The sequence below is a fragment of the Clupea harengus genome, chromosome 13, assembly GCF_900700415.2.
Source record: "Clupea harengus chromosome 13, Ch_v2.0.2, whole genome shotgun sequence".
In the NCBI taxonomy this organism is placed as follows: Eukaryota; Metazoa; Chordata; class Actinopteri; order Clupeiformes; family Clupeidae; genus Clupea; species Clupea harengus.
This window is the reverse complement of record NC_045164.1, coordinates 21158864-21177791: the sequence shown is the minus strand read 5'-3', so window position 1 is coordinate 21177791 and position 18928 is coordinate 21158864. Positions and strand designations below refer to the sequence as shown.

At 44.9% G+C, this 18928-nt stretch overlaps 1 protein-coding gene across 1 annotated transcript; it reads left to right on the top strand.

Moving 5' to 3' along the window:
• Positions 1 to 343: 343 nt before the first annotated feature.
• LOC105897405 (transmembrane protein 26-like) lies at positions 344 to 11531 on the top strand. Its single transcript, XM_031579043.2, has 7 exons — positions 344 to 639; positions 1316 to 1412; positions 2002 to 2079; positions 6667 to 6690; positions 7399 to 7607; positions 8067 to 8146; positions 10600 to 11531. Exons 1-7 carry the CDS (start codon positions 452 to 454, stop codon positions 10932 to 10934), a joined length of 1011 nt encoding a protein of 336 aa, XP_031434903.1. The 5' UTR covers positions 344 to 451; the 3' UTR covers positions 10935 to 11531.
• Positions 11532 to 18928: the final 7397 nt, after the last annotated feature.

Below are 18928 nucleotides of genomic sequence, written 5' to 3'. Positions count from 1 at the left end.
TCCATCCTTTACAATGAGGTTCTGACTGTACGTGCATTAGCCTACTGTAATGACGTCAAGTTGCGGCTTCTTTCAAGTTCTTCAGGAGGTAATGCTGCTCCCTGCTGGAAGTCTATGCTACTAGTCAGACGGAATAGTTACATCATAAGCAAACAAGCATTAATTAAAAACTTTAAAACAAGTTGTATACTGTATATATATTAATAAATGCCAGTGGTCACCTGCCTCACTCGCCCCCTCCTGAATAGCCTACGACCATTTTAATTAACTGTTTTTACGTCTTTTTCAAAGTAACCAAGGCGGTGCGTGGGCTGTCTGTCGGGGTACACCGCCGCCTGTGTTGGTAGGACAGTTCGAATTTGAACCCAGTACTTACGGACCGTTGTGGTGCTTCAGCGAGGACAACGCTGCACAGTGTTGCACAGTTATTTTGAGTTACTTTGACTTTACAATGTTTTTTAGATTCGTTAGCGCGATTGTGACCAGGTCGTTGTTTATTCTGTTATCGCTAGTCGGAGTTTGGAGGGTGACGTGGGTTAAAAATGATTTTATGTACTGGTTACTCACAATTCTTTTCCTACCTCTTTTTGTCGAAATGATTATAACTTTGAAAAGAAGAAAAGGAAAAGACTACAAATGGTGAGTGAAACGATTATGCATGTTACTGTAAACTACCAGTTTGTCTCATCAGCAGAGTCAGCAGAGTCCACTCTCGTTTGATAGTGCAGAGTTCTCAGTGCTTTATTATAGTTGCTTACTTACTTATCAACTTAACCCTATCTTCGCAGCTCTCACCAAAGTGTTATAAATCAATGTCTTGCGACTTTAATCCTTAAAACAAGTTTCTTATAAGTTTGGACACACATCCCTTTGACTTGATCTGAGCACAATCTGTGGGGTTTATTGTTGTCTGTCGGGGTTGGCACAGCGACACTTCGCAGCAGGGACCCGGACTAAGTGGCAGCTTGTCCAGTTTGTTAATGCGACCCCCGCTCCGTCCTTGAAGATTATGGTTCGAATTTCTATTAATGTAGTAAGCTAGTTTACAATGATATTGCACTAATATTGTTATTACATAAAGCCATACTATTGGGTTATGGCAACATTCAGAAACCCTATTTTCCTTAGTGGGATGCGGGTGGAGGGGTTATTGTGGACGTCGCCTGCTGGGGGAGGGGGATCTCCCTCTCTACTCCATGAAGAGAGTTTATTTCGTGTAGTTTAACATTTTCTTAGAGGGCGGGGGTCTATGTGTACTCCAGTGAAGTACACAAACTGCTGTCAGACAAAGTGTGTGTGTGTTCTCTCCCCTCAGGTTCTCTCCAGCCATCCTACTGTTCCTAATCAGCATCATTCCTTCCATATGGATTCTGGAATTACATCACCAGCAGAACAAATCCAGTGACCCGCAGGTACACAAGCGATATGCAGTCTTTGTGTCTGAGAACACACACACACACACTAGCACAACACACACACACACACACTTACACATACACACAACACAACACAGCAGGTAGGCAGGTATATACACCTCTATATACAGTCATTAGTTATCTAAAAACAGGGTGTAAGTAAGTTTGTGTGTGTGTGCGTGTATATGCGTGTGTGTGTATTCTTAGCATTGTGTGTGTGTGGTGTGTGTGTGTGTGTGTGTGTGTGTGTGTGTGTGTGTGTGTGTGTGTGTGTGTGTGTGTGTGTGTGTGTGTGTGTGTGTGTGTGTGTATTCTCACTATTACAAACACAAATGTTTTATGAGGAGCACACACACACACCCAGCTGGCGAGAGCCTGAAGCAATCTGGGCAGACCTCAGTATTTTTACCCAGAATTCACGGAGTGTTTGCCTGTGTTGTGTTAGGCCAAACATTCTCTCTCACTAGAAGTGCTGACTGATTCTCTATTCTCCTCTCTCCACCATTTGTTCACTCTCTTCCTTTTCTTCACCTATTCCTGTGGTGTGCTTTTTCCTGTGGTGCCCCCCCCCCCCCCCCCCCCCCAGTGCAAGAAGCTGGACTCCTGGGAGAATGTCAGGAATATGATTTCTATCAACTCCACTGTGGGGAATCACACTTTACAGGTATGAACAGTTTCAGCTATTTCATTTAATAAAAAACTGACATAATCAAAAACTGACATTTCCCTGTGAAGAATGATTAGAGTTACTGAGTCACTGGGTGATGGCTACTGTTGCACAGTTGCTGATTCACTGGATGATGGCTGCTGTTGCACAGTTGCTGATCCACTGGATGATGGCTGCTGTTGCACAGTTGCTGATTCACTGGATCATGGCTGCTGTTCCAGAGAAGTCTTCTGACCATTAGGCTGAAGGCCCTGATTTCACTTCCAAGTTGTGTGTTTCCTGTCAGACATACTCCCTAAATGTTTTCTCAAATAGACCATTTTAAAAACACTAGCAAACACATTAGCATCGCCAGGGATGGATTAACGAACGGGCCTACCGGGCCCAGGCCCAGGGGCCCATGAGCTCAGGGGGCCCCTAAGCCAGAGCCTTTGCGTGAAGTCGCTGTTATGTATCTCTTATTTGTGGTTGAAAATGGTGTATTTTGTTCATTTGCTAATGGCTTTAATTGAGTCTACCTGTGCTGTGTTAGAAAATGTGCATGTGCGCCAGGGGCGTAACTATAGACAATGCAGCCAGCGTGGAAGGTTCGTAGGCAAAGCTTTCTAAATTTTCTGAACCTTTGGAGGTCAAAGAGTCGCTAGTTTAATGTAACAGTGATCAAGGATAATTAATTTTTTGGATCAACATAGATCCCTTATGCTATATATTCCCTCAAAATGACAAACTTGTCTCTGTCATGGTTTTCATAATTATTAGGGAGAAATCGTCAGTAGCAATCTATAACACAATTATATGCTTATCGTGCATACACTATAGAAACTATTAAAAAGCCGATTCAATTAAATTAATAATCTGTCCAGGCCCAGGGGCCTGTGGTTTCTTAATCCGTCCATGAGCATCGCGAGGGCTGTGTTGGGTAGCAAACACATTAAGATTGTGAGGGCTGTGTTGGGTAGCAAACACATTAAGATTGTGAGGGCTGTGTTGGGTAGCAAACACATTAAGATTGTGAGGGCTGTGTTGGGTAGCAAACACATTAAGATTGTGAGGGCTGTGCTGGGTAGCAAACACATTAAGATTGTGAGGGCTGTGCTGGGTAGCAAACACATTAAGATTGTGAGGGCTGTGCTGGGTAGCAAACACATTAAGATTGTGAGGGCTGTGCTGGGTAGCAAACACATTAAGCTTGTGAGGGCTGTGCTGGGTAGCAAACACATTCACACTGTGAGGGCTGTGTTGGGTAGCAAACACATTAAGATTGTGAGGGCTGTGTTGGGTAGCAAACACATTGGCATCGCAAGGGCTGTGTTGGGTAGCAAACACATTGGCATCGCAAGGGCTGTGTTGGGTAGCAAACACATTGGCATCGCAAGGGCTGTGTTGGGTAGCAAACACATTAAGCTTGTGAGGGCTGTGTTGGGTAGCAAACACATTGGCATCGCAAGGGCTGTGTTGGGTAGCAAACACATTGGCATCGCAAGGGCTGTGTTGGGTAGCAAACACATTGGCATCGCAAGGGCTGTGTTGGGTAGCAAACACATTGGCATCGCAAGGGCTGTGTTGGGTAGCAAACCCATTAAGATTGTAAGGGCTGTGTTGTGCACAGGCAGGCAGATCCTGGTGTTTCAGATAAAGAGGAAGAGTTTAGTGAGTTCACCCAAACCATCAGTAGGACCTCTAGCATAATATTCTGGCATGAACCCACACACACATATACTGTATATAAAACAAATAATAATGTAGTGCCTTGGTTTGGAAGAAGATGGAAAGGTTTGTTTGGGTGACAATCGGGATTAGATTATGTTATGTTTAGTTGTAATTCGTTTATGGTCCACACCTCATATATGTAAACAGCACTGATAATTATCATTCGTCACTGCTAGTTGTATTTCTGTGATTTTGTTAAACTGATCTGAGCTTTTTAAGGTAGACTGGTAGTGGTTGAGTGACGTCTCCATCTCCGTCCTCTTCCTGTTCCTCTTGGTGTGTGTTTGTGTGGTGAGGGGTCATGGGAAAGCACTGGGGATGTAGGTCAGAAGGGTGGCAGACACAGCGACCCCAATCTTCCATTTCCTGCTCTGAGATCAGTGGCTCTGCAGCCAGCTTGTTTGGCGTTTCCGTGGACAACCGGGCAGTCACTCAAGATTCACAGACTTGTATTGGAGTGTTCATGAACACTACGTGTCTGACTGACAAAATCTCTCCTCGTTTCACACAAGAGAGTGAGAGAGAGAGAGAGAGAGAGAGTGTGTGTGTGTGTGTGTGTGTGTGTGTGTACAGGTTTGTAATTTTGGCCAGAACAGATGGGTCTCTGGATAACAAAGAGAGAGAGAGAGAGAGAGAGAGAGAGAGAGAGAGTGTGTGTGTATAGGTGTGTAATTTGGGCCAGAACAGATAGGTCTTCCGGCTGACAGTGTGTCTGTGCCTGTGTGTGTCACCCACACCTACAGCAAGGCCAGGTCAGCCAGGTCCACCCTAGTCATCTGCTGTTCAGGGTGTTTACCTGGAAGCGCTTATGTGAGAGTATCCCCCCCCCCCCCCTGAAAGAAGGGCCAGTTTGGCTTTTGAAGTCTGTTTGGTCAGTCTCCGCGGAGGAAGCACGGGCCGTGAGCTCTGTGTTATTATTGATTATGCTAATATTGATTATGCTAATGGTGGACGCTGAGAAGTATTTGCACAGGCCCACAGTGTGCTGTTTGAGGAGCAACCAGACCCCCGTTTCCCCGGTCTGGACGTCCCAGGTAGAGAAGAGAGGAACACTGGTGGTTTTGTTTGGAGCAAATTGAGTGAATCCCAGCAAGTTGAACTGGACTGAGACGTGCTGACTAAAAGTCTTTGAACTCCTGAGCTCCCCAGACTGCAACATTCATTTATTCATTTAAAAGCCTGAGCTCTGAGCAGCCTCAGACCGCAACATTTAAATGCTTATGATAACATCAGCCTTGAGGAAACTGGTATTGTGGACAGGACAAACTCATCAAACGGTGACCTCTTGTCATGGACAGGGCATTTCCAAATGAAGTGGTTGACGATGTTTTGGGAATCTGTTGAGACATCTGTTGGGCTGGGCCGAACACCACATTCCCATATCCGTGCAGCTCTAGACAATTAAACTCTTTTCCTGGGCAGTATTACTGTAAACAGGGACGTGCACAGGAATTTTGAAGGGCCATTGCTCTGACCTGAAAAAAGCCCCCCCCTAGGCTGGTCACGTCCCCCAGACGGTCACGGTATGGAGAACTGAGAAGAACAGGGTCTTTATTAATAGTCATAAATAGAACACTCGAATACAGCAATTAATTTGTGCATGGCATCATTCTGGGGAGAACATTCCAGAATCATACCAGTGGGCTTGAAAAGAGCGCCCTTCTGCATTTTTTGGGAACTTCACAATAGGACAGCAAGACTCGACTGAATGTGAAAATTTGATAAAGGCCTGATTGTACTAAAATCTGTATTCATGGATTATGCCTCACTCTCCATCTCAATATCCTCCCTTGTTGGCATCCTGTCCTGACTTTCTGTGTCGTCTCTCTTTTCCCTGTTCTCCAAGTCTGTTCTGTTCTCATCTGGGTCTGGCTCTTTGTCTTTGTCTGCAGTTGATGTACTTGGCTCATCATCTGTCCAATTATATATTATTGTTATTACCATTATCATTACTATTATAAGGCCCACTAGAAGCAGTGGTATGTTATTTTTGTTCTGCTCAGGCAATATCTTTGAATGGATCTCTCAAATAGCCTATAGTGTTTTTTAAATTACAATAATTTAGTATGTGGCTCTTTATCCCTGTGCTTTCTAGCATGGTCCTTTCATCTCATATTTGGTGATCAGCACTACCTGTCCTATGTGTTTCCTGGTGCACATTTTCCTCTGGGCTGGAGGCTTGTGGTTTCTCCTCATTTTAAATGTAATGTATTTATAATAAATTGCATACCATCTTCTTGTTAAAACGAAATGTTAGAAACTCACCATCAGCAGACATGTAACTCATAGTTTTCCTACCAAAAAATGTGCATGTGGTAACGGGCTGGTTGTCTAGTAGGTAAGCTAGCTCCCTGATCCTTTAGGCTAAACGTGGCAAACTGAGCCTGGATTTATGAAAATTTTAACTCATTTCATATAACTTGATGATGATTGTTCGTTTGTTATTCATTTCTACAACTTCAAACTCACCTTTTCTTACTACGTCAAAGCGGTTGCGCATCGATTAAGTCACTCTTAGGTGCCGGTCGTGTGCAGCACCGCAGATACAGTAAACAGAGTAGGGGGCTTTCCCAAACTAGCTACTTTACCCTCCCCCTACTCACTTCCACTGTCGTTCTCCATAGGCTACTTTATGAAATGTTTCGGGTGGTGATTTTTTAATTCTGCAGCTGTATTTTAAAACTTTTTTTTTTCTCGGAGGGGCAGCTTGAGTCGAGGAGGGCAGACGGGCAGTTGCCCAGGCCCTGACTGTAAATGCCTATGACTTTGTGAGATGACAAAAATGGGCATTTTGTTTGAAAGGGATATAAGAGTAAAGTGCGGGTTGTCATTTTAATCTGTCTGATCATGATATGTGTGTTTGTTCTGTTGCAGGCGGTGGCTGATCTTGTCTCCACGGTGAGTTTAAATTAGTCCCGTGTGCAATAATGTTTATATGAATGCTTTTGTCAATCAGTGGCTGTCACAGATTGTAGGTGATGTGCAGAACTCAAACGCACGACTCAGAACTCAGCAGTAGAATGAAAAATGTATGTTTTATTTATTCGGTACACAGATGGTCAGTCCAAGAGCAAGCAAACATATCCAAAAGGGCATAGGCAATAGAGTAGTCGTTATACAGTGACAGTCCAAGGTCGGAAACACGAGTAAATCAATTAACAAACATGGAACGCTGGAAACACGGAACACGGAGAAATACAAAGAACAAACCGAGCAAAATACAATTACGAGAACGCAACGAGTAACAAGAATACACAGACTATATACACCATAGATAACGAGGGACAGGTGAAAACAATCAAGGCGGGGCAGACAATGAAGGGCAGGGGCGTGAGGAGTGAGACACGAGGAAAGAAAGGTAAACAAACACAAAACCGAAGAACAGAAGCGACAACACAAGGGAAACAAACTAAGAGACAGAACAAAAACAGAGCACAGACCTGACAGTGGCCTTAGTACTGTTTAGTTCTGTGTTTGTGTAAGTATGGTAGTACTTGTTCTAATATCAGTACATCTTCAGTATGTTGCACTCAATGACTCCAGATCCTGTGTGTGCGCGTGTGTGTGTGTGTGTGTGTGTGTGTGCGTGCGCGTGTGTCATTTCAGAGTTTAGACCAGCTCCTCTCTAAGGTGTGTCCAAACGATTGGATCCTCGCTCTTCATCAGGTGCTCCTCCTCCTCCTTATCATTGGCAAATGGTTCCTCCCCATTGGGGGCGGTGTCACCCGTGACGAGCTTTCACAACTGCTGCTCATCTTCGTTGGCACGGCAGCAGATATCTTGGAGTTCACCAGCGAGACCCTGTCTGATGTGAAGTAGGCATTGTCTTTCAATTGAAATGTCTTTGTCATTCTCTTTAAGTTTGATCACACACCTCTGTTTTTGTAGATTCAGTCCTAGCCTCTGTTAGATGTTAACCTTGTCCAGGTTACAGATCAATACACAGTACCCACACTTACAGATCGGTACACATTACCCACACTGGTAATGTATAGTCCGGCAGTCATTATCCCGACGGGTACGAACAGGACCCCGACGCGCCGCGGACTATACATCATCCCTTACTTACAGATTGGTACACAGTAGCATGGGAATTTAATGAATGATGCTATCCAGCTGGATGAATGGGTGAAGGAAAATCCTGGCATGGATATTACCTTTCTGCTTCTCTGCTCTGTGTCCAATCAATGTATGCCCTCCAACCAGTGTGTGTGTGTGTGTGTGTGTGTGTGTGTGTGTGTGTGTGTGTGTGTGTGTGTGTGTGTTTGTCATAGGGAGAATAGTCCTCAGCTGGTGTATATAATCCTAGGAGTGTGGACGTGGAGTATGCTGCAGTTTCCTCTCCATCTGGCAGGTCAGTCTCCACACACACTTTAGTCTACACACACACACACACTTAAGTCTACACACACACACACACACACACACACACACACACACACACTTTAGTCTACACTCACGCCGTCAGCCTCCTCAGTCTACACTCACACACTTAAGTCTAAACACGCACACACACTTTAGTCTACACACACACACACACACACACACTTTAGTCTACACTCACGCCCTCAGCCTCCTCAGTCTACACTCACACACTTAAGTCTACACACACACACACACACACACACACACACACACACACACACACTTTAGTCTACACTCACGCCCTCAGTCTCTTCAGTCTAAACACACACTTAGGTTTACAGACACACACTTTAGTCTACACTCACACACACTTTAGTCTACACACACACCCTAAGCCTCCTCAGTCTACACACACATTTTAGTCTACACACACACACACTTTAGTCTGCTTGCATGCTGTATGCGGGGCTTGTGTGTGTGTGTGTGTGTGTCTTTGTTTACATGAAGTGTATGTGTGTGTCTGATTAATTATGTATATGTGTATGTGTGTGTGTGTGTGTTTGTGCTGGGGCTTGTACACTAACTCTCTGAGGAGTGTTTATGACTATGACGTGCATGGGTGTGTCTGATTAATTATGTATGTTGGTGTGTGTGTGTGTGTGTGTGTGTGTGTGTTTATGCTGGGGTTTGTTCACTAAGCGATTATGACTATGACGTGTTTGTGAGGCATTTCCTCCTAGTCCGGGGAAACAAGTTCCATATGGACTTTGCTTTCTAAATCACCACATTGCTGTGGAGTGTGTGTGTGACCACACAATGCTGTGGAGTGTGTGACCTCACAATGCTGTGGAGTGTGAGTGTGTGACCACACAATGCGGTGGAGTGTGAGTGTATGACCTCACAATGCTGTGGAGTGTAAGTGTGTGACCACACAATGCTGTGGAGTGTGTGACCACACAATGCTGTGGAGTGTGTGACCACACAATGCTGTGGAGTGTGAGTGTGTGACCACACAATGCGGTGGAGTGTGAGTGTGTGACCTCACAATGCTGTGGAGTGTAAGTGTGTGACCTCACAATGCTGTGGAGTGTGTGACCACACAATGCTGTGGAGTAAGAGTGTGTGACCACACAATGCAGACATCTTCTTCACTTATACAGTATTTCAGAAAAGCTCCCGGGGTGTTGCAGGTCAGCAAAACTTTAACTAACTAAATCATGCTGTAATTCTTACTGTCATTGGGTACTCTTGTTGCCATTGGTTACTTTTGTTGCCATTGGTTGCTCTTGCTGCCATTGGTTACTCTTGCTGCCATTGGTTTGCAGTGGACTGTGTTTCAAAGCAGCTGATTTTGTCTCTTATTATCACATATTAAAGTTTGCTGCATGGCAAAATTGTCCAAAGAAAACCGTTTCCTTGAGTCTGGTGAGGACGGATCAGACGCTCTTTTACCGTTTCCTTGATTCTGGTGAGGACAGGTCTTCAACAGGAGTCCTGAATGAGCCTGTGTTTCTGGGTCAAAGTTAAAGTGATAAATCAGTGCGCTGGATTTTGGGCTCCCCTTGACATAAAACAACTCAGAAACACAAACGTCTTTCATCTACTGCCCACACATTAACGTCACCCTTCAGTAATGAGAGAAACACATGAGGTTGGCTTGAGTGTCAGCAAAAGCTGCTATCTCAGCAGATTGGGTGGGGTGAACAGGAAATGGGCCTCCAGTGACAAACTCTTGGTAAGCAGAGCATGAATGTGGGGGTCTATTTAGTCACTCTCCCAAGGGTGTGTGTGTGTGTGTGTGTGAGTGTGTGGGAGAGAGAAAGAGAGACAAACTCTCTTGATAACTAAAGTGGGTGTAAGGGCTTCCTGATGGAGGCAAACTTGTTCAAGCACTGGAGAATCTCCAGCTTTATTTACTGTTGTGAGGATGAGCACATGCGAGAGCAGCACTGATAGCATTAGACTGTGTGGGTGTGTGTGTGTTGTGTGTGTGTGTGTGGACTGATAGCATTAGACTGTTTGTGTGTTGTGTGTGTGTGTTGTGTGTGTGTGTGGACTGATAGCATTAGACTGTTTGTGTGTTGTGTGTGTGTGTGGTGTGTGTGTGTGGGTGTGTGTGTGGTGTGTGTGTGTGGACTGATAGCATTAGACTGAGACATTTACAATCATTAGGGCATTAGAGACATCACTATGCAGCCTTCCTGTCAAGACTGTTTACACAGTCTTTTTATGAAGCCATTAATGGTGATGTCATTTTCTGTATGTGTTAGTGTGTCTTTATGTGTGTGTGTGTGTGTTTGTATCTGTGTGTGTGTTCATGTTTGTGCATGTAAACATGTTTGTGTGTGTGTGTGTGTGTGTGTCTGTGTGTGTGCATATAAACATGTCTGTGTGTGTGTGTGTGTGTGTGTGCGTGCGTGTGTGTGTGTTTTCCCCTCTCAGTGGTGACCTCGCGGCCCCAGGACTCGTGTGAATCGGGCGCGGATGCGGGGGGGTCGGGTGCAGAGGGGGGGTCACCTGGGTGCTGCGGCACCACCCTCCTGGCCCGGCACAGCACGGACATCTGGAACATCGTGGAGAGCCTCTTCATCCAGGACGGGCCCTTCCTGGTGGTGCGGCTCACCGTCATGACCTACTTCGACGTCTTCCACCAGATGCTGGTCTTCTTCGCCATCAAGAACTTCCTGGTGGTCGTGCTCAACTTCTACCGCCTCGTCGTCATCTGCCAGGACTACAAGCCCTCCTCCTCCTCCTCGGCCACGCCACTGCGCCAGTAGAGTGGGAAGAGAGAGGAGTGAGAGGAGAGACACACACTCACACACACACACACACACACACTTTCACACCAACACACACACACACACACATACACACACACACATGTGACATTTTTTTCAAAAGACTCACACACCCTAAGATACATGTATAACCTCACCCCCCCCCCCCCTCCACACACCGTAAGCTACATGTATAAACTCACACACACATATGGAAACACAGGCACACACACACACCGTAAGCTACATGTATAAATCCACACACACACCCATATGCAAACACAGGCACACACACACACACAGACTCACACACAAATGTAACATACAGACCTCTGTGATATTTACAGTGACACACTAACATGGGTAAAAACCCTATTCTTCATCCCTGGAACCTTTTTGGGGGGGAAAGAGGAATGAGGAAGAAGAAAAAAGGGATAGGATCAGACAAAGCCAAACAAGTGTATAAAGCCCATGAGATCATCTGGCCATCTGATGACCTTGTGGTTTCTGTGGTTTGGCAAAAATGTGTGTGTGTGTGTGTGTGTGTGTGTGTGTGTGTGTGTGTGTGTGTGTGTGTGTGTGTGTGTGTGTGTGTGTGTGTGTGTGTGTGTGTGTGTGTGTGTGTGTGTGTGTGTGTGTGTGTGTGTGTGTGTGTGTGTGTGTGTGTGTGTTTCTCGTGACCACGGGAGAGGTTTCATGTCATTGTGACCCTGTGTGACCCTGTGAATCTAAAGCCAACACGACTGGATTAACATGTCTTTTTTACACTTCCAAGACCGTTATATTTGGTGTATTTTGTATTTTATATGTTTTTTTACCTTTGTATGAGATTGAATCTGTTAAAAAACACTTGCCCCTTTTCATTTTGGGGAAAATGTGCTCACGTAATTAATGAGGTAGTTAAAGGCTTTAATAGGATGTAAGTACATATCATCACAACTTACATTGATGTGAAATAGTAATGAACTGTAGGGAAACTCTGCACTTGTTGATTACATATTGAGTGCACACTTCCTTAGGATACTTAGAATAAGATGAGGATGACTTCAAGCGCAGGCAGTAGATCTCTGGACTTTAGGGGGGAAAGTACATGAATCAACACTTGAATGTGAAACAATTCCGTTTAATATGAATTCAATATGCTCTGTAGTACTGTGTAAATAAAACATCAAAGTATATCTTAAGAGGACAAGCTCACTGGCTGTGTTAAAATGCTATGAAGTTAGAAGGGCGTTTCCCCTGTAGTCTGATCATATTTCGTGGGCAAACACAATGTCAGGCTCTCTGTGGATACATATTACACATGTAGAGCCTTTAAAGGTTTTTCATTTTAACAATTTTAAGTACATTTACATTTACATTTAGTCATTTAGCAGACGCTTTTGTCCAAAGCGACGTACAAGGGAGAGAACAGTCAAGCTAAGAGCAATAAAAAGCATGGTGTAACAATAAATACTACTTTACATGAGAATTAGAAAAACAACGACCTAGAAAAAAGGAAAAAGAAGTGCAGGAATGTAACTGCTGAAGTGCAAGTTAGGCGCTAGTCAGGTGCCAGTTAGGAGGGGAGGTGCTCTCTGAAGAGTTGGGTCTTCAAAAGCTTCTTGAAGGTAGAGAGGGACGCCCCTGCTCTGGTAGTACTAGGCAGTTTGTTCCACCAACATGGAACTACAAATGAAAATAGTCTGGATTGCCGTGCTTGCACGGACGGCAGTGCCAAACGACGCTCACTAGACGAGCGCAGCGTCCTGGGTGTAACATACATAACTGGGTGTAACATACATAACATACATCTATTCACTGTGTCCAGAGGAAACATGTTTAATCTGTATTTATGTGTGTGTGTGGGTGGGTGGGAAGGGAGGCTGATTTTGCCCATCCCCACAGGAAAACACACACACACACACACACACACACACAACTAGACACAGATGTGCTTTGACGCAAACCCTTTTCGTTTACAAGCCTCTCCTACAAAGATCACCCAGTCTGCCTCTCTCACACACACACATGTACACACAAATGCATTCACATACCACCACCCCTGCACACCACACACACACACACACACACACACACACACACACACACACATCAATGAGCCACACCATATGCATGCCAAGGCCAATGCCAATGCCATATGCATGCTTATTTTTTACGTGGCAAACCATATCTCTTGGAGTCATCAGTGCATTTCTATGTATTAGCGCAGCGCACATGTAACTCAGCTGCCCTACGAAGCACAAGAGACTTCACCCATTTCCCTGCAGACGCCTGCGGTCGGGAAACCCTCAGTCCTCAATCTGTGACTGGGAGGGAGCGACGATGTTGGAGTGAGAGGAGAGACACACACTCACACACACACACTCATACTCACACACACACACACACACACACAGGGAGGGAGCGTCGATGTCCGAGGAGCGTGGGAAGGGTGGGGACAGCATCAAAACAGTGCAAGGGGTCTATTTTTGACTTCGGAATGTCTGTGGAGCATGCTGCCATCTTTAGCCCAGTCCTGTCCGCACTCGGAGACAATGGAGAGGAACAGCACCAGGAAGCTGCCCTCACTCACACACACACACACTCACACACTTTTTACAGGTGAACTCCTTTTGATTGCACACACACAGTCGCTCACAAGTATACACTTTCTATAGGAAGACCACTTTCCCTGTCTGAACCAGCTTACAAATCACTCGCACTCACACACACCTTTGTATAGGAGGGTCACCGCACATGAACACACACTTTCTGCAGGAAGACCTCTCCTACTCTTTGTACTCATTCGCTCACTCACATGTACATTCAATCAGTGAGCGGGGACAAGCACGGGCCAATACACACGTTTCTACGGAAGACCTATATTAGTACATACACACCTTCACACACACTTTCATAAGGGAACCTAGTGTAGCTACACACACACAAGAGTGTAGCACTGTGCGATCAAGAGACAGTATTTACACATACCACTTTATATTCAATGAAAATGGAAAAGAATAAGGAAGAAAATACTTAATCCTTCTGGATTTTGTTGGGGAAATGGTGTACTGTGATGATTTTGCCTTTACATACCTGTTAGATTAAAACATAAAATGTCCACCTTTACATACCTGTTAGATTAAAACACAAAATGTCCACCTTTACATACCTGTTAGATTAAAACACACTGAAACCTTTACATACCTGTTTGATTAAAACACATTCAAACCTTTGCATACCTGTTACATTAAAACACATTCAAACCTTTGCATACCTGTTACATTAAAACTAGTGCTGTCAGTTTAACGCGTTACTAACGGCATTAACGCAAACCCATTTTAACGCCGTTAATTTCTTTATAGCGAGATTAACGCGAATTTTTTTTATTAATTTTTTTTTTTTGTTTTTTTTTAGATAAACATTCTTTTTGGCCTCGCAAACTGTGTAGTAGGCGAACGTTACGGTTTGAGTGAATGGTGAGCGCGATACGGCGAAATGGATGATAAAAAGCTTCTGAATGGAAAGTTTACTTTTAAAAGTTGTGTTGTGCAAAAGAAGCGAGCTTCACTGTTGTCTGAAAATGTCAACAGGCAGCTGGCTAAAAGCAAAGAAGTAGTAGGCTTACCTTTTATTGGTAACCTAACTGTTACGGTTCAATGTTTCTGAAATAAGAGGCCTGACTGCTATGTTCCCAGCAAACTTGAAAAAAAGAAAATATTAAGCCATGGTTTAACTGCACTATAGGCTGAGTCCTTGTTTACCTGAAATGTGCACTTTATAATTTTATTTTGTACCTGTTTGGCAATATTGGTTTTCAATAAAATAAAACATTTGCATAAACCAAGCCAATCAACTTTTCCATGTTGATAAGGGCATTAAAATACAAATAAAATGATGCAAAAAATAAATAAACGAAGGGACATTTAGAATAGATAAAAATGTGCGATTAATCGCGATTAATTTTGAGTTAACTATGACATAAATGCGATTAATCGCGATTAAATATTTTAATCGTTTGACAGCACTAATTAAAACACATTCAAACCTTTGCATACCTGTTACATTAAAACACATTCAAACCTTTGCATACCTGTTACATTAAAACACATTCAAACCTTTGCATACCTGTTACATTAAAACACACTAAAACACATGGAAACTTTTCTGGAGCTGACGCTCTTGACATCTCACTCATTCTGTTTTTAAAAAACCTGGCTTTTGTTCCCGAGGGCCAGAGCTCTCTTTTGTGGACCACCCAGCAGTTGAACCACTCGCATCAGATCAGGTGCTTCTCAAGATGGATCTAGTGCAATGTTTGTGTGTGTGTGTGTGTGTGTGTGTGTGTGTGTGTGTGTGTGTGTGTGTGTGTGTGTGTGTGTGTGTGTGTGTGTGTGTGTGTGTGTGTGTGTGTGTGTCAATGAATGGATCCAGAGGTGTCATTAGAAACTGTGGGCCCCTGTAAGTTCTGAGGCCCTCCGGCCAGCCTTGGCCCCCATTGGGCCCCTTCTCAGGGCTCTCTCCAGTTCCCCACGCACACACACACACACACACCCTTCTCAGGGGTCACACACACACACCAATAGATTTTTCCATTGTGTCAGGGCAGCTGTGTTATCTGTGTATGTGAGCGTGTGTGTGTGAACGTTTGTGTGTGAGCTTGTCTGTGTGAGCTTGTCTGTGTGAGCGTGTCTGTGTGTGTGTGTCTGTGTGTGTGTGTGTGTGTGTGTGTGTGTGTGTGTGTGTGTGTGTGTGTGGTGTGTGTGTGTGTGTGTGTGTGTGTGTGTGACCACTGCATCAGGGTAGCTGTGTAACCTATTTGCAACTCTACAGGAAATACAGTTTCAATGTAATGTTTCTTTGGCTGTGAAAAGTCCGTTTTGACCACTTGCACTGCTTTCAGAGCCACGGCTTTCCAAACATCAAAGGGATTTAAGTGTGAGAAATGGACGCCTTGAGACAGGTTAGTCCCCTATCTGTTTTGCCTTCAAACACATAATTTGACACCTGTGGCTTGCCGTAGATAAGCCAGAGCCAGAGGAAAAGAAACATGACGCTGAAAATGAAAGCAAGAATGCGCCGCAGGGAGACAGCAAACTTCATCAGGTTTCTCATCAATGCAGGAATCTGATGTGTGGTGTATGAACACAGCTGCTCTCCTGTGTGTGTGTGTGTGTCTGTGTGAGTGTGTGTGTTAGCGCGCGTGTGTGTATTTGTGTGTATGTGAGAGTGTGTGTATGTGTGTGTGTGTCAGGAACAGTCTTGGGTTTGTATTGGTTGCTGCCTGCCATAGGAAAACTGATTGGCTGATTGACTGACCGAATGACAGTATGGAACTTATGAGTCTCTTCATGCATTAGACTTTGAATAGGGGGTGAGTGTGAGGTTGAGTGTGAGGGTGTGTGAGGGTGAGGGTGAGGGTGAGGGTGAGTGTGAATGTGTGTGTGTGCATGTGTGAGGGTGAGGGTGAGTGTGAGGGTGTGTGAGGTTGAGTGTGAGTGCGTGTGTGTGCGTGTGTGAGGGTTAAGGTGAGGGTGTGTGGGAGTGTGTGTGTGTGAAGCTGAGGGTTAGGGTTAGGCTGAGGGTGAGGAACTAGCCTCACATTCTATTTGAAATGGTTGCTTTGCCTGGTCTCCTCAGGGACTTTGGTCTGAGCCACACAGAAATCACTCCACCGTCTGATCATTAACCTTCACTTCGTCACTTACTATCCACCCACACTATCCACCCCCCACCCCCACACACACACACACACACACACACACACTGACACACACACACACACTCTCTCTCTCACACACACATACTCACACACACTCTTTCTCTCACACAGACTCACACACACTCTCTCTCACACACACACACACACACACACACTCACACACACACACACACACACACACACACACACACACACACGCACACTCACACACACTCTCTCTCTCACACACACCCACACACACACACTCACACACATTATCTCTCTCACACATATAGAAACACAAACACACGTGCACATAGTTATACACACACTTACACACACACTCACCTGCTTAGAGGCATGCATACACACACAGAGAAACAGAAAGAGAGAGAAGCCACACATGCCAACACAGAGAAACCTGGTATTTTCATGTTGTACGCACACACAGACTCTGAGGGAACTGAGATCATGGCCTGTGCTGAGCACAGACAGGGACACTGGAACTGACCCATCACGGGTTATATGCTTCGCCCAACAACTCCTCCCGTCTCATCTCATTGTGTCGTCCCATCTCGTCTCATCTTGTCTGAGAAGGATGCGGAGCGAACACGCTTCAGATTCAGATCTGGGCAAGAATCAGTAGTTGCTCAGTCTCTTAAGCTCTCAGTCTGTCTCCCAGTCTGTCTCCCGGTCTGTCTCCCGGTCTGTCTCTCAGTCTGTCTCTCAGTCTGTCTCCCGGTCTGTCTCTCGGTCTCTCTCTCGGTCTGTCTCTCGGTCTGTCTCCCGGTCTGTCTCCCGGTCTGTCTCTCGGTCTGTCTCTCAGTCTGTCTCTCAGTCTGTCTCTCTTTCTTTCTTTTTTTTAATATTTAACACTTTTTATTGGTGTTTTTTGGGTAATCAATAGAATTATAAAATTACACATCACAAATCTAATTATTATACCCCTACCCACAATAAGAACCACCCGCCCACCCCCAGCCAGCTTACCCCATGCAGCAGAAGTACATACATTAAAAGATCATGTAGAATGTATATATATACATATATATATAGAGAGAGAGAGAAAAGTATTGGATTATTACAATACAATTACATACCACAATGCTGCAAAACAAAACAGAGAAAAGAAATTAAAAAAAAAGAAATAAAAACAAAAACAAAGAGAGGGAGGGGAGGGGGGGGGGGGTGTTGCCATCTAATCTTTCTCTTGTAGTGGGCTTTGTATGCTCTCATAGTATGACAAGAAAGGGGTCCAGGTTCTCTCAAAGCTCTGTATGGAACCTTTCAGAGTATATCTGATTTTTTCCAGTTTCAGGAGAGACATGGTGTCTCTGATCCATCTACTGAATGTGGGTGGTGTTTGTTCCTTCCATAAGAGTAGTATCAGACGTCTGGCAAGCAGAGAGGTGAAAGCTATGACAACATGGGCCCTGCCCTTAAGAGAACGTGTTTCATCAGTAAAGCCAAAAATTGCACATAATGGGTTTGGAGGGATGACCACACCAAACATTGTTGAGTAAGCATGAAAGATGTCTGCCCAAAATGTTCTGAGGAAAGGACAAGACCAGAATATATGTATGTGATCAGCTGGTTGACTTTTACAGCGCTCAGTCTGTCTCTCAAGCTCTCTCTCAGGGTCTCTCAGTCTCTCTCTCAGGGTCTCTCTCTCGGTCTGTCTCCCGGTCTGTCTCTCGGTCTGTCTCTCAGTCTGTCTCTCAGTCTGTCTCTCAAGCTCTTGGTCTGTCTCCCGGTCTGTCTCCCGGTCTGTCTCTCAGGGTCTCTCAGTCTGTCTCTCAGTCTCTGAGGTGGGCAGCGCTCTCTGTAATTTCAGGAGAGAGTGGTGTAGGTCACAGTATGATGGCAGGCACGTTCTGCATGTCCCAGATCAGGGAATGGGGCCGGACTTCTCTGGCATGAATCTGGCCAAGTCTCCTCTTTTGCCAGTTGCCATCTTAGTGAGTGGAGAATTCAGCTTCTCAGGGATCACTGTCCTGAACACAAGTGTGTGTGTGTGTGTTTTACCATACCATCCTGCTGCTGGGACTGTTTCCCCTGTACACACACACACTCACACAGAGCCACAGATAGCGTTGCACGGGAGAATAGCAGCAGCAGCCTAATCTGACTGCATGAATGACTGAAAAAGCTGCCTGCTGACACAGCAGTGAAAGACAAATAAATAAAGGAAGGAAGACAGGATATGAGAGAGGAAGGAGAGCTTAGAGGAAGAGTGGTATTCCAATGACCTTTGACCTGGTCTGTGTCCGTGCAGGTTTCCTGTAAAGAGCATGATAACTACTGACTGGCA

Coding starts and splice junctions, on each gene's coding strand:
- LOC105897405 (XM_031579043.2), top strand. CDS start 452: ATGTTTTTTAGATTCGTTAGCGCGATTGTGACCAGGTCGTTGTTTATT. Junction 640..1,315: donor AAAGGAAAAGACTACAAATG/GTGAGTGAAACG, acceptor CTCTCCCCTCAG/GTTCTCTCCAGCCATCCTAC. Junction 8,147..10,599: donor GTTTCCTCTCCATCTGGCAG/GTCAGTCTCCAC, acceptor TTCCCCTCTCAG/TGGTGACCTCGCGGCCCCAG.